The sequence below is a fragment of the Mus caroli genome, unplaced genomic scaffold, assembly GCF_978045245.1.
Source record: "Mus caroli unplaced genomic scaffold, Mus_caroli_1 scaffold_8, whole genome shotgun sequence".
Taxonomy (NCBI): domain Eukaryota; kingdom Metazoa; phylum Chordata; class Mammalia; order Rodentia; family Muridae; genus Mus; species Mus caroli.
Window position 1 is genome coordinate 58,233,300 of NW_028227263.1, and position 16,136 is coordinate 58,249,435.

Here is a 16,136-nt window from a genome sequence, read left to right on the forward strand (position 1 = left end):
GTCCCAAAGAGCTACTCAAATCTCCACAGTTAATATTTCACTCACTATGCAACTGTTATTCATATTTCCACATGCAAAAGACACACAACAAGAAATAGTTTCAACACACTGACATTGTAAAAACTCCTCCTTACTTCCTGTCTGAATTTTAGGGTTCACTAGGTATTGTCAGAAGATCCTCTTTGACAAGGTTAAATGTTCTTGTTTTATTTAGTTATTTAGGTGTGCGCTCATGTGTGTATGGAAGCCCAAGCATAGACAGAAGCCAGGGATCAGAGGTCAACCATGGCTATCGCTTCTTAGGAACAATATATAACTTGATTTTGACACAGCTCACTCATTGACAGGATACTTGTTCACTGAACTATGTTAGTTAACCAGTAGGCTCCAGGGTTCCACCTGTCTCTGTCTCTCTACCGCTAGAATTACAAGTGTGTCAGCATAGCTGTCTTGTTTTTCTGACACAGATCCTGAAGTCTGGCCTCGGGTCCTCATGCTTGCACAGCAAGCAATTTGGCAGGTGATGAATCTTCACACTCCCTTGACTGTTTTATACATGAAATATTTTCATTGTTTTTTTTTTTTCTCCATAAAGAAGTACATCCATGGAGCACAATTGCTTCTAAGGAAAGAATTAGGTGGACAAAAATTCTTGTAAACACACATAGAAAGTCTATGGTACTGATTAAATAAACATTTATTTAAAACTCTTTGTAAAAAATTTAACTATTTTTTTTTTTGCCATGTTTTCGTGTGACTTACATAATTTAAAAATGAGCTTGTGCTTTTACATAGATTTTTAGAACTGAAACATCTGGTTGCATTGTAGATGACCTGCAAAAAATATTGGACAACTGAACCACTATTCATAAAGGTATTACTTAACCAAGTACTTTAAAAAGAAAAGTAGTTTGGTAGTTGATGGGGAAGGTATTAAAAGAAAAAAAAATCAAGGATGGTTTTAAATTCAAAAGCAAAATTCTTTAAAGATCTTAGTGGTAAGCTCCGATATTGCTCTGTAAAAGTCTTCAGCATGTGACTAAATCACTCTGTGAATGATAAAGACCCGTATATAACACTGGGAGCTATGTCCTATAATTTAGGAATCGGTATGGCCGCCACGGCTATACTCTCAATTGCACATTCATCAGTTCCTCTGCGGATACGGAAGTAGCCACTCTCCCCCCAGTTAGAGCCCCAGCTGTTCTTTATAATCCAGTATTCTATCCCAGTAACTGGATCTCTTCCATAGCCCACAAGCAAAACAGCATGATTTGTCAGCTCAAACGGGTTGAAAGGGTCGCTCAGCCCAGTGTGGTGATAGATTCCACTGTGGTAGTGTAGGAAGTCATCGTGGACTTCAAAGGCAACTGCCATGGGTCCATGTTTGACCAGCTCAAGCTTCATCAGAGCTTCATTGCAGCCACCATAGAAACCACCCACATAGTAGTAGTCAGAAGAATAATAACGGAGGCAATTCTCCCTTAGTTTGCATGGAGAATCTTTGGCTGTGTAGGGAAAGCAGCTTTCTTCCACCACCCCAAAATCTTGGGCATACTTCCCTGCAATGAGGTATGGGAATCCACCATCACAACCTAAGAATGAAAACACACATCATTATTACACTTATGTTGGAAGAAGGCAGGCACAACTTCTATACTCTGCTTTTTATTTTCTGTTCCCTGGAAGTTGTTCTATGTTTAAATATCATGTTATTCTTCCTTCCTTAGAAATTCATCTAACAGTTGCTGGCCCTATTTCTTTAACAGGAATTTATTTAATACTTAATAGTGAATATAGCTTCTCTAGCACTATGATTGAGTGATGAAGGCCCTGAGACCAAAATAGGTTCAAATCCAAAAGTGTGTACACCATTTAACATCTCTGTACCACTACTTACTTATATGTCAACTGTAGATGGTGACAACACCATCCTTGAGGTTTAAAATAGTTACTTCACATAAAAACAATCATTTTAGTGAACACTGTTACTGCCAAATACACACATACACACACAGAGACACACACACTTCCCAACTCCTCAAGCAAATCTTCCTTGAGAGCCTCCTACCAATAGACACCTCCCATCTCCCTCTTCACCTAGGACCTATGACACATAACACACCACCCATAGCCTCTTATCATTATAATTATTTAACTTCTGTTTCTGTTGCCCAATTGTACACTTGAGGAGCATAAGGAGAATTTTGATATCTTACAGCCTCCAAAGGCCTACACGTGACAATACAGTATTTAATATTTCAGAAAGAATGAAAATCTCACTCTGACAGTCATTCACCAGCAATTTCACCGGAGATCTGGAAACATCCTAGTGGCTACATCTAGACTGGCATCAGAAAACTTTAAAATGGTAGTATTTTAAAATAGTATTTCCTCTAAATCCTATTTGAGCCTTCAGTATAGCCTGTTCTGAAGTGTACAAAGGCTAAGTACAAAGTGTTAAATTCTCTTAAAAGAATAAATATTACTATAATTTTAGTAGGAACTGGGTTGTGAAAAGAGATGTTTGGAACCTAAAGCTATAATACTTTAAAGCTGTATCATTTTCATAAGATAAATTTGCTTATACTTATTTTTTGCTTTTGAATAAGGTCTATGTCTGCTTTGTTTGTACAGTTTTGTGCACTCTTAGTTGACACTGTAAGAGAGGCAGTATTCCCATGATGTGCTGACATCTTGCTGTGGGATGCAGTAGATTTCCTGAGAAACTGTCCACTGATAACTGATGGGGACAGACTACAGGCACAGCTCTTCTCTGCTATGCTACACCTTTACTTTTGCTAGTGATAGTTGATGATATACAGCCAAATAAAGAGTTCATAATACAGCTCTGAAATAAAACACTTACCTTGGGCATACGGGCTGCAAGATACAACCTCCTGAGGACTCAGGATTGGTGTCTGAGAATTGTTGGTTAATATACGAATTCTTGCTTCTAGCATACCCATAGAGGCAAATGAGTAGCAGCTTCCACAAGATTCTGTAGATAAAGAAAAAAAATATGCATATTATTTATTTAAAATTTCACAAACAGATGAAAATCTGAGTGAGACACCTTAATACAGGATTTATAATTAACATTTGTCATAAAATTCAGCACAGTATAGAAGACTTACTTAATAAGCACTGACCCCTAGGTCCTCAGTGACAACGATTTATGTCTGTGATACTTTCAGACATCAGGGTGAGAGAAATGTGGTGGGACCCTTGTGAGTTAAGTTAAAAAAAAAAAAAAGTAAACTCTAATACAGTAGACTGCTTGAGCTCACCCAAAAGTCATGTTGAAAGTCCAAGCTCCAGTGCTAAGAGGTGGGAGGCGTCACCTATAAAAGATACTCCTGGACCTATTGGCAAGGGCCAAAGGAATTCATTGAAAGCATATTCTTGGAAGCCAGGTGCCATTACAAGAAAAAGGAAATGCCATATTATGAAATAATGCATATGAACAATGTTGTTCTAAGTTTGTTCAGATTGCATGGGTAAAAATAAATAAACATATATAATAAAGCTTTGTAAAGCTGGCCTTCCCTTTGCTATAATTTTTAAACAAATGAATATAGCTTTATCCTTCTATTTTCTCACAACCTCTCCGATCTCGGCAACTGATATAAAGATTACATGGAGATATGCCTATACCACCTCTAAAATAAAGTCACTTCTACACACAATGCCTATCATTCAATTTATTATATTAGTTTACAATGCTATTAAAGTGATAAGCATTTCATTGTGAATGTAAAGATTTATGAAGTCAATTTAACTAATTTTTGAAATAGAGGTATCTTTAATAAATCTAATTATCAATAATTTGGTAGCCACCTTATTTTTAAAAAAAATTATGGAAATGTTTATGCTTTTACATGTTAGCAGGGTTACTGTTTTCCCTTCTCTAGGTAATGATTTATGAAGCACCCGGAAACAAAGAAAAGTCAGGATGCTGTTCACACTCTACTGCTGTAAACCCTATTTAAAATAGTTGGATTGGTTTTCCTCACACTAAGCCCAGCAATTCCTCAAGTGCTCTCTGTCTTGCCATGGGACACAGTGAAGGAGCTCAGTGCATGTTTGTGGAAAGAATGAGTCAAGCCATGATGAATAAGCACATATTTACAACCCAGAAATGATGGAAACTCAAGGGAACTGTCAGCCAACTACTTGTTTCTGAGCTCTAGAGGAAACAGAACTTTGGATGCTGATGCGAACCTCCTTTTACAGGGCTCAGTGCCACAAGACCCTGAACCCAATCTGCCAAGAACCTTTCTAATTAACTACTGTCGGTTCTGATCTTTTTCCAAATTCTCCCTTCTAAAACTCTCATATTTGTTCTTGTTATACACTGCTGCAGTTGATGAATGATCATCTAAATTTTAAAGATGAGAAGATAAACACCTGTAATGCTGACTTAGAAGTCATTACTTTATAATCTAGTCACTTGATATCTGAGGCCTAGAAACTGAGGCAATGACCTGTCTGTCAGCTAACCGATAACAGATGTTAGTATCCTATTGTTTCTCCTAGTGCTGGGTTCATGGCCTTTGCATGTTTTTAAAAATAACTGTAAGTTTAAATTACAACTTTGCTTATTTGGGAATAGAGGATAAAGCTCTGTAAGGGGAAAGACTGTCTATTCTTCTTCTTAGCCACAGAGCCAAACAAACAAACAAAAATAAAAACAAAAACGCACGTGGTTTTTTTTTTCATATTTGGCTTTTGTTTTTTTGAAGTCTATTTCAGCTCTTCTGTCCTTGAAACATAGACAACACACAGAAGATGAGTACCTGACTTGTTGGTTTCTAAAGCATTTAGAGAATACTTCCTCTGGACTATTCCTTAAAATAAGATAAGGTCAAAGAATAGATGTGTGACCAATTAACCAAAGATACTATTGCTCGCAAGAGACACCTAAACCCTATCTATAAACAGTGTAGCTTCTTCAGCTTTTAGCAGCTGCAGAGAAAAAACAAACAAACAAACAAACCTGTAAGTATTAATCATTAAACCCACGTTATCAGACCATCAGCAACAATGGGAGCGACAGGTCATAAGTACAGCCCATGGCTCAGAAAGCGCTTTGTTTTGAACTCATGGGAATGGAAAAAATTGCTTTAGGTATGTGACTTTCTGGGAAGATTGTCAACTGTTAATCAATGACTGCCTCCTTTCAAAAACATAACCTGGTTTAGACTCCCAAACATCCACAGTGTTTAAGATGACTATAATACACTAAGTGAGAAAGGGCCTCACTTACAGAAATCTCAGCAAATGATTCCATCTCCAAAGAGGTAGAACATGGTTTCCACATGGTGCACATCCCCCAGTAATAGGAATCACACTGCAGCCGCACAGAAGAGCCACAGTCCTTGCCTCACTTCTTTGCCCCTCATTAGCCATGTGAGCCAGGGCAAATCACTTAGCCGGTGGCATTTCTCTTCATTCTTGTGCAAGTATAGATTAGGTAGTGTGAACAACCTAAGGGCCTTGTCTAATGAGCAACATTTATAACCAAGACTTAAATAGAGTGGACTCTAAATATCAGGAAAATTCGCCACCATGCTTAATATGACCCCAGAGAGCCACTCTCATTCTCCCAGGAATAATAAGACCTGGAAGAAAAGAAAGTAAACCTATCTCCCTTAACTTTCTTTCTTCAATCCCCATTTATACCTCAATGTAAATCTAGCTATAAGGCATTTTTACAGCTGTTTTAAAGTGGAAACATAAAACTCCATTTGTCTTTCCAGTATTTCCTTTGACTTTAATCTTAATTTGTTCACCGCATAAAGGAAAGCTGTGAATTCCCTTAACTGTGCCTAATTCGGAATTCTGTGTTTCCAAGTACTTCAGTTAACAAGAAGAGACAGCAAGTACGTATTTTTCCCATTCTGAAGTATAAGAAAAGTATCAAAAAGTGAGAAGAGGAATGTCTAATTACATTATTTCCTCAGGCACCTGACATGACAGTGCAGGTGACAGATCAGTTGAAAAGCAATCAGTTCACAGATGACTTCTGTTTTGAAATTTCCATTGTTCTGCAGAAATTATATTTAGAACATACAAAGAATGGGGAGATTTGGGGACTATCAAAGCTTTTATCAATTGTCCAGGAAAGCAACACCAAAGAATTTCCTTCAAAATGTCTCATTCCCTTCCACTGGATTACTCTCATAGCACATGTTATTCTTCCATGTAGAGATAAACTCCATCCTTCTCCACTGAACTTTACAATCCAATTTCTGATGTTTTATGTGATGCTTTAAAGTTTTGCTTGTACATTCTTTTAAACACTAAGTCTTGGTTAGCTACTATTCTTTAAACACTCTGCTATTTAAAAGCTTAGGGGCTGGAGCTCAGTGGGTAAAGTGCTTGATATGGAAACACAAGAACCAAGAATCAGATCCGCAGGACCTGCATGAAAGCTGCTGTCGAAAAACTTTGTAAGCCCAAAACTGGGTTGATGGAATCAGGTTGGAGGCTTGCTGGGTATCACTGACTATAGAGAACACTAGGATAAGTGAGAGATAGTGTTTCAAAGGATAAGGTAGAATGTGATGAGGGAGACACCTCATCGACCTCTGGTCTCCACACACACACAAGTGAATACAACTGCACATACTTCACACATACACAAAAGCTTCCTAACATGTACTACCATAAGTGATGAGAAATGCAGCATCAATGTAATAACTGCTCACATTATTTGCCAGTTGGAATATGCCTGGCTGTCAATAATGAAAACAGAGGACATTCCTTACTTCCCTAATCTTCTTGAGTAGGTCTTGACAGAGATTCTTTTTTGTTAGGGTTTCTATTGTCCTGGTATAACACCATGGCCCAAGCAATTTATGGAAGAAAGGGTTTATTTCATCTTACACTTCCACGTAATGGCCTGTTTTGATGGGAAATCAGAGCAGGACCTCAATGCAGGAACTAATGTAGAAGCCATTAAAGAGGTCTGCTTATTGGCTTTTATTCTTCATGACTTTTCTCACAGTGCCCAGGTCCACCAAGCTCATGGCTGGTACCTCCCAGAGTGGTATGGACCCTTCCACATTAATCAAAGAAAAAAAAATGCCCTAAAGGCATACTCATAAGCTGGCGGAGGCATTTTCTCAACAAGTTTCCTCTTCCCAAAAGACTCTAGTTTGTGTCAAGATGACAGAAAACTAGCTGGTACCAGATGTATTTGACAATTAGGTAAGTTTTAATCCTCTGCAGGCTGGGTGAGTGATGAGAACATTTACAATTCTAAGAAACTGATTGAGAACCCAGGTTCTCTTGGGCTATCTTTAGTGGTCTCACCACTTATTTACATACCACAACTGTATGTGAACTGATATCTTTTGATTATAAGTTAACTACTTTGGAATGTGTTAATTATGTTAATAGTAAACCACTAGCTTCCATCAACCCCAAATCCAAGAATATCAGTAGATAGCACCTGAGACTTGCAATCTTTGCTGTAACCCACCTACTTTATGCTCCCACCAACAGATTTAGCAAAGTGAATTCATTTCTAACTTTTTCTTGTTCTGTGGCTACATAACATAAGATGTAATAATAGATCCCTACCATAGAATGTGTCATTCAGAGAAACCTGAATGTGTCATTCAGAGAAACCATGTCCCAGGCCATGGGCACATGCTTAGTTCCCAATGACCTATTCTCCTTTTATTTTGAGGACAGGACCTTTTTATGTATCAAAAATTTGGTTTATCAATTACTTGCCATTTACTTTCACTTCCCTCTCTAGAAAATGGCAAAGGTAATGTATTTCAGGATTTACGTCTCCTCTAGAGGAAGTGAGTCCCTGAGCCAAAGAGATAACATCATTGGCATCAAATGAAGGGCAGGAGTGTTTGTTTGTTTGTTTGTTTCTTTGTTTGTTTTTATTGTGTAAAGCCAGACCAGAGCAAAGCTTTGTACACTCGAAACCCCTTCAATGAGGATTGATCTGAAAGTACATGGGCTTAACAGTAAAAAGTGGAAGAAATTTAATACAAATATACTTGTAGAAAAGAGGAAGAATTTTTCTCTCAAAATCATACATTTCTAATAATAATCCTCATTTGATAAGAACCACAGATAATTTATTCGATAAGCTGAAAATGTTAGGAAACTTGACTATTTCCCCAAATTTATGAGGGTGTATGCAAAATTAACTGTCCTTTACCTAACGTGCAATGTCTACAAATAAAACCATTTTGTTATTGTTGATGTTTTATATTTCATAGTAACTAGCAAGAGAAATAAATTTTCAAAATGAATGTGTGCATATTTTTGCCAGTCGAGTGTATTTAATTTAAAAAAATCTTCACTCTAACATGTTAACAAACTTTGAAACTTACTTTAAGATCACACAATTTTTCAGAACGTTTCAGATTTGGAGCATTTCAGATCAGGTACATAAGCTGCATTGATGCGTCTCCATACAATTTTTAAGTAAAACTAAGGAAAGTAAGATCATCCACTCTCAAGTACAGTTAAAGGAAGTTTTGTAATTGCAAACTTAAATCAACTCCTGACTTAGGAAACTAAATGAACTGATTTCATCAGAAGCCATATTCTGATATAAAGTTAATTAAAAGATCCATATGCAGCTTAAGAGATCTGAGCTTGTGTAGTAACTAAAGATGACATAGTGGCAGAAATGGAGGGTAAGAAGCAGAAGGGATCCAACTAACCCGTTCAACCTCTTTTGGAAAGTAAACCAGTTTTAATTGTTTACAATTATTTCTTTTCACAAAGTGTCTCCTAGCACTCAAGTAAATGAGTCCTACTGACCACTCTCTTGAAATCGCTGAGAAATGTTGAGCTCAGCTAAATAGACCATGTTTAACAAATTTGGTTCTTGCCTAAAAGAATGGAGGAAGAATTCAAGGGCCTCATTTTTTTGTAATAAAGGACCATACTACATAGTGTAGGCTATCCACCAATGCTGGCTTCAGCCTATACATTGTATGCTACCACACTTGGCCTCCATCTCTTTGCTAAAGTAGAAAGACCATGGCCATTCCTTTCTTGTATCCCTACATCCATCCTAGAGCCCAACACACAATAAGTATTCAATTAACAACAGCTTGTGGTAACTTAATGAAAGCTTAGACATTTGTTAATTTTACCTTGGTTTCGAACAGGGCTAACATAATTGATGCCTTGGACGTTTCTCCAGTCCCAAGATTCTGGCAAATTTAAAATTTGTTGCTGTATTTCATCAGTCATCGGGGCAGGTTTGGGCCTAGAATAGAAATGGATATATAATGCCAATATAAAGTCCTTTCTTAAAAGATGGTCTCCTCACCTCTGATTCTAAGGGGTTGAGAACCAAAGAACACTTGTCCCTTGAGTGGTATGATGTGGCCATTACACAATGTTTTAGCTGCATAATGCTCCCACATAATCTAAGTAGCCTGTAGATTTTCAGGACATAGTCACTTTCCATATACAGTGAGAGTTACTTTTAGTATGCTTGAATATTTACCTTCTGTTACTTGTCAGATTTTAGTCAGGAAACAAGATACACATTAAGGATGCTTATTAGGGACTCTATAGAAAACATGGGACTAACTGGTGTTTGACTCAAGAGGTAGTGATGGTTTTACAATATGTGATTTTCTGCAAAGAACTTTATGTCACAAACTACAGTTTATGCTTATGAAAATAGGTGTGCTTATATATATTTCAAAGAGTTTTGACCAAAATTCAATGTAATAATAACAACAATAATTATAATAACAACTCAATAATGAAGACATATCTGTAAATGGCATCTATGATACTATACTATCACCATTACTATAGATGTCACTAAAAGTACTAAATAAGATACTGGCAATTTAACATACTTTTCTGACACCAAGTAGGCATTGAAATGGTAACTTCCATCTTCCTTCTATCCTATACAGCAGAGTGTTTAGCTACAACACACACATGTACACTAAAGAAAATGAAAGTGGGGAAAGCAGGTTATAAGAGCACAAACAAAGGAGGAAGGAGTTTAGGAGTACTATTGTGAGAATTAGAAACCCTTTTCAGATATTAGTTGTTATCTGGCCTTAATGCCTTGGGCCTCAGTATTTTAGAAATCCAGTGAAATGTCTTCATCAGAGAGCTGCTGAGAAGTGATGTTCGCTCATGATTTTAGCAGTTCCCTGGTTGCCAGCAGTTCTTAAGGCCCAGTGTAAGGATATTTGAGACTTTACACTACACAACCAAATATTTACAGCAGAATCAGTAGGATACAAAAATTCTACCGGAAATCAAGCAGCCAGACTTCCAAATTGGCTTTAATATTTCCTTCTCCATATGACTTCCATCTTATCTTAAACCCTCTATGGAGCACTAGTGGTAATAATAGCTTTCTATAAAGCAGAGACTGGTGTGTGTAGAGTCTAAGAGAAAAAGAGTCCCCTAAAACAAAGCATGTAACATATGACAAAACTGTAGTGTGGAGCACAGAATCTCAGACAGAATGAGCTCTTATCTCCAGTGCTTCTGATTTCTGTTAAACAGGTGTCAATTTTATGTCACAGACACATTAAAACCCTACTTCGTGGATCTAGGAAGGGGACATTGTGATGTATTCCTTGTCCCAGTTTAGACAAACCAGAATAGCTTATGCACTAGAATCCCCTAGAACAGGCTTTAAGAGATATTAGAGAATATTATTTTAAGAAAAAAAAAGAATGTTATTAGTCAGAAAAGAATAAGGCCACAATGTCTCATAATTAAATATTTCCATCAAATTGCATTCATTTGTCCACTGAGAAAAAAATAGAGATATATCTCAGCTAGTTTAAAGAGCTACATTATTATGTGGCTTATTCCAATCATAAAAAAATGTACAATATTCTATAGCTAGCCAGGAATTAACCTTTGAATGCTCTGAAAATTGGAGAATATTTTAATCTGTTAGAGAAAATAATCATCCTAAATAATTTATCAATACCTATTGATCTCTAGTTCCCTTTGGTTTTTCCTCAAGAAAGGTTTGGCATCACAGGAATAGCTTTGGATGCTTAACAAATGCTAAGGACCCACAAATCCACTCCTAAATCCAGCCACAGTTCTAGAAAGATAATTCAGAATACTCAAATCCTTACGCAGAAAAATACAAAATAGTATATATAATTTCCCAAAGCAGGAAAATGCCATGAGGTTACAAACAAAAGATGGCAAATTCTTTGAAAGCTGTGGCTAGGAGGAGATAAAGTGAGAGATGAGTGAGCTATAAGGAATTATTTTTTCCTGAACCTTAAAACACCCAGATTTTCAGATTTTTTTTCTCCCAGTGGCAAATTTAACAGTTACTATAAGCAAGCTGAGAGATACCCAAAGGAGCAGAAGTGGTGATATAAAATAGGAGTAAAATGAAGTTAAAGTTTTTAAGAATGTTTATCATAGTTTTTGAAAACTAGTCAAGTAGAAAACACAGCTATGGACTGATTTATATTACCCGGAATAGCAAGGATAAGTCTAGTCATTAGCTTGTTGTGAGTAACAGCCAAAGCTTGGGATAGGAGAGTGAACTTGCAACATTTCAAAGAATGGCTAAAAATGACGTTAAAGAGAAAAGACAAAACATAGGAATGAAAAGAAATTGAACAGGATGTGAACCAAGAGCATAGGAAAGACTCCAAAATATGACTTGGACAGTATGCACAAATATGAAGGAAGGTGAAAGAAAAAAAGACAACAGTAACAACACCCATTAAATTGGGATGACTGATAAAAAGTTCGGACATCCAGGTTGGGCCAGAAACAACAATACTGAAGTTGTTACTTGTGACAAGGAGAGGCATTGTGTTACCTTGGGATCCTTTGGCTGTGGCCACTTCTCCTTATCAGATCTCGCAGGCTCATTTTCTCATATTCCTTATATGTAGTTGCAGTCCAAGACTTCTGAACGGTATTGATGGCCTTCACAAAGTTGTGGTTGTGAGTGTAGAGCCTTTCAGAATATCTGCCAACAGCAAAGGGACATAGTTTCAGAGGAAGTCTTTTCAGGTAAAGCTAGCCTTCAATAAAACTGATACGCACACTTTGTGTCAAAGTTGGGAGTGGTATAGTCACTCAACACAGTTTGCAACAGAGGAAAGCTGAAAAATGTTATGGTATGTCTTACGTGTAATTTCTTCTTAAAGCCATGTTAATTTTGTAGTTGGCATGAGAGTATTATCTTTTCTGCATGCCCATTTTATTTATTTTATTATCTATCTATCTATCTATCTATCTATCTATCTATCTATCTATCTATCTATCTATCTATCTATATATGTTTCTTTTCAAGACAGGGTTTCTCTGTATAGCCCTGGCTGTCCTGGAACTCACTCTGTAGACCAGGCTGGCCTCGAACTCAGAAATCCACCTGCCTCTGCCTCCCAAGTGCTGGGATTAAAGGCGTGCGCCACCACCACCTGGCTATTTTATATTTTTTATACAGGATCTAGTCTCAAAATCATTATGTATCTAGAGAGGGCTTTGTACTTCTACTTAGTCTCTCCTTCCTAACTGATAGGATTATAGGCATGCATCGCCACATGGTTTATGCAGCATTAAGTACAGAATTCAGGACCCCATGTGTGCTAGGCTACCTGTCAAGCTATGATCTTGACCGCTATGTTGCCCTTTCAAAAGGCACTTTTAAAATCTGTTATATGAACAAAGCGAGTATATGCATACATGTTCTCTAAATAAGCAATTCCTAAGTACTATTCTACATAGGGAGTTTTATGCCCTTATTATTAAAAACTGGTATTAGCAGAAATATCACTGAAATCAGACTCTGAAATAAGTTCTTCATGTGATTCTTAAAAACATTAGCATGAGAATCATTTGTCTACTTTGTGTGAAATGTTTGGCCATGGGTATAGAAATAACACAGAAAGCACATGCTTACAAAAAAAAGTTAATTATCCACTGAATTCCAACATTTGTCAAACAAATGTTGGAGTGCACAGCACTTATATAAGTGCACAGCAATTATATAAGCAGTGCTTGAAAAGGTTCAATCTGGTTCACTAATTCAAAGCACACAAGATAAAAATGCAAGGTGAACTGCTTTTAAGAACCATACCACCTAAATCTACGTAAAGACTGAACTCAAAAGGAAGGGCTGGGTCAGTTTCCATTCTGGTTAGCACTTTGAGAAACAAGCAAACTTTCCAGTCACATCTACCATGAGCTCTCTGCTACAGGCATTCCTTGCTAGGGTCACTTAGTTTGAATGTTTAGTTCATGTGTACTTTTAGTGGCTTTTTCAACTAAATAAAATGGAAAAGAAAATAATACTTATTGATCTCCCTCTTTCAAAACTAATAATGTCTGAGAATTATTGTTTGTTTGGTTCCTTATAGCAGATATCTGAATAAAAATAGTAACTGCACATTATAGGCTGAATTTTATCCCTTGGAAAGAGAAGGGAGAAATATCATAATTATATTATAATCTCAAAAAGAAAATATTAAAAAGCCATAGTTACAATTCTTACCTCCAAATCTTAACCAGAGATTGTATTTACAAACAGGTCTTTAAAGAGCTAATAAGGGCCAAAGGAGGTCATTATTGTGAGCTCCGGTCTAATTTTACTAGAGTCCTGAGATGAATAGGTTAGGATACTTCAGGGAAGTCCAAGTGAGGACAAGGTGAGGAGGAGGAGCCAGCATCAAGTCAGGAAGAAACCAGGTTCTAGCCTTCAAAATCCAGAGTAAAAACTGCCCTTTAGGCCTCCCAGTCTGCAAGGCTTCTATGTGTCAGCCCTAGCAAATAAAAAACTGCAGCAACACCAAGGACTTTCATTGCTTTTTATGCTTGCACTTTGATGAGTTTGTAACTGGACACTAGTTGTAGCATTATCATATGCATGTATTATGCAAGTCACCACTATACCACAACCAATGAAATCATTTTTTCTTTACTAGTAATTTGCTATTTTGTGGTTCCTTTGATCATGTTCCTGTTTATAAGTTTTTCCTGATTCTTAGGTTTTGAAATGAGTTTAAATATTACTTTTTTGTCAATTCAGTCAGTCCACATCATTTCCAGTACAGTTTTATATAACACAGCTACGTTCAATTTACATAACATAGCAAAATTACAATTTCTAAAAGTAAACACACTCATTAAGCACAACATGAAGCAAAGCTAAATGGATACAACCCTTGTCACAACTCACTTTTCCTGGAGACCTCCAAGGTGTGCTGCATTCATATTAACCTTCTCAATGTGACTTTCCACCTTCTTGCCAACAAAGCAAGCCCAGTTCCGGCCCAGCACATCATGGACCCACCCAGTCATGGTCTCATGGCAGTAACTGACAGCTGTGTGGCCTCTGACTTCATACTGCAACCAAGAAAATAAATAAAAAACCAATTACAGCTGTGCTCAGCTCTCAAGTCTGTTTCCTCGGCTCTTATTTACCCTAAAGATGCATTGTCGCCCTCTGCCAACAAAAATAAAAACTTCGTCTAGCTGACGATGTTTTGATAATTATTCTGGAGATCAAAGAAACCATTTTTTCAAAGATTAGCATTGTCGGCCACCAAACAAATGTATTTCTAGGAATGAAAGAATGGCTATGGGAAAAAGCTCACAGATTTAAAGCAATTACCATACCCAAGGCATATTGCATTTAATTCTCCATCAGTCTATGAAGAAATTGCCATCCTATACTTCTGATTTTTCAGCTTCAGGGTATCCTCCTGAAGCTCACAGGGCTGTCAAGTGGTAGAAACAGAATTTTCCTCCTCTGCATGTTTGTCAAAAGAGGCTCCCATCAGTAGATTATAAAAACAGACAAATATTTCTGTATAGCTAAACAAAATCCTTTTTTGCTACTAATCTCCTGGTGCATTAGCATATGCCTATTATGAGGAAACTTAATTATTTGCTACATTTTATTTCAGTAATGTGACTCTTTGCATGTTTCTGTGTTAACCCTGAAGGAATACTGCTGTGATAGACCCAGCTTTGAATTCAGACACATTTGGCTCTAAAGCCCAAAGACTTTCATCCAGTGACAGCTCATTGAGGAGGAGCACATGACCAGAATGAGCAGGAGGGAGGGAGGCAGAAAGAAGAAAGGCATTGGCACAAGTTAGATTTGAAGACACCATAGTTATTTGTAAAACAAGGACATCAGGAATAAAAGAGATTACACACAGAAGTATAATACTGGGACTCCATGATCCAGTGCAAGTTGATAAGCTTGTCCCCAGTGGCCAAACACAAGTACTTTAGACTTTGCAGTGTCAGCACTTATTGTATCTGTTGGGTTCTTTGGCACACTTAGGCAGGTTAAATGTAATAAATGCATTTTTGACACAATTATTTCCCACTCACAGTGTACGTATCAAGATCTGAGCCAAGTTGAAATAAAGACATATTAAACAGTATGGAAACTCCATCATCAGTAGACTAAATGTTGGTGATGTTATCCAACCTGCTAAAATAATCCAGGTAGGCCTTGGAGAACCACTGACTCTTTCAGGAAGGCTGACTGGAAAGCAGCCTTAATATTTCAAGAGAGCTGAAAATTTCCTTACAGCAGAATGTCTTTCTGTCTCTCCATATCTACCTGTAGCAATGTCAGTAAATATTTATGGCAGCAAAATAGAAAAAGAAAAGGTAAAAAAGAAAAGTTTCAAATATGGAAATTGAGAATAATTTTATTAACTCATAATGTTTTGCATAATTAATGAGTTCTCTAAGAAAGGGTGAGGCAATCAAGTTTAGGAAAATTGGGAAATGTACCTCACAGTGCACAACACTTTTCTTGAACCCTGGGAAGCATAGACACCTATTAATATTACAATATCCAACTGCTTTTGTATCACAAAGGCAGAAACTCCCTTATTTATTTTATAGTCACCATACAGAATACTTATCAATACGAGGGGCTCAAGTTAACACAGAAATAATATATTCTCAGAGGGCAGAAATAAAAGACCTATGAGGTTTGTTAAACTAATACCAAGCACTCCTAGAACCAAACACTGGCCTCTATACCGTGCAGTGTTTCTTCATATACAGCTCCTTCAGAAATAGCTGGAATGGAGAATGACACAGAGGAGAGAAGCCCAGAAACTACAGAGCAAAGGCTAACTTCCTACTGATGCTTC

At 37.1% G+C, this 16,136-nt stretch overlaps 1 protein-coding gene across 1 annotated transcript in view; it reads right to left on the reverse strand.

Moving 5' to 3' along the window:
* Nucleotides 1-679: 679 nt before the first annotated feature.
* Nucleotides 680-16,136, reverse strand: part of Ctsc (cathepsin C) — a 32,937-nt gene continuing 17,480 nt past the window's right edge. The window contains exons 3-7 of the mRNA XM_021168580.3: nucleotides 14,192-14,358; nucleotides 11,828-11,980; nucleotides 9,141-9,256; nucleotides 2,870-3,001; nucleotides 680-1,595 (exon numbers count right to left, since the gene is read on the reverse strand). Coding sequence (XP_021024239.1) covers nucleotides 1,093-1,595; nucleotides 2,870-3,001; nucleotides 9,141-9,256; nucleotides 11,828-11,980; nucleotides 14,192-14,358 — 1,071 coding nt within the window. The 3' untranslated portion in view covers nucleotides 680-1,092. The remainder of the gene's footprint in view (nucleotides 1,596-2,869; nucleotides 3,002-9,140; nucleotides 9,257-11,827; nucleotides 11,981-14,191; nucleotides 14,359-16,136) is intronic.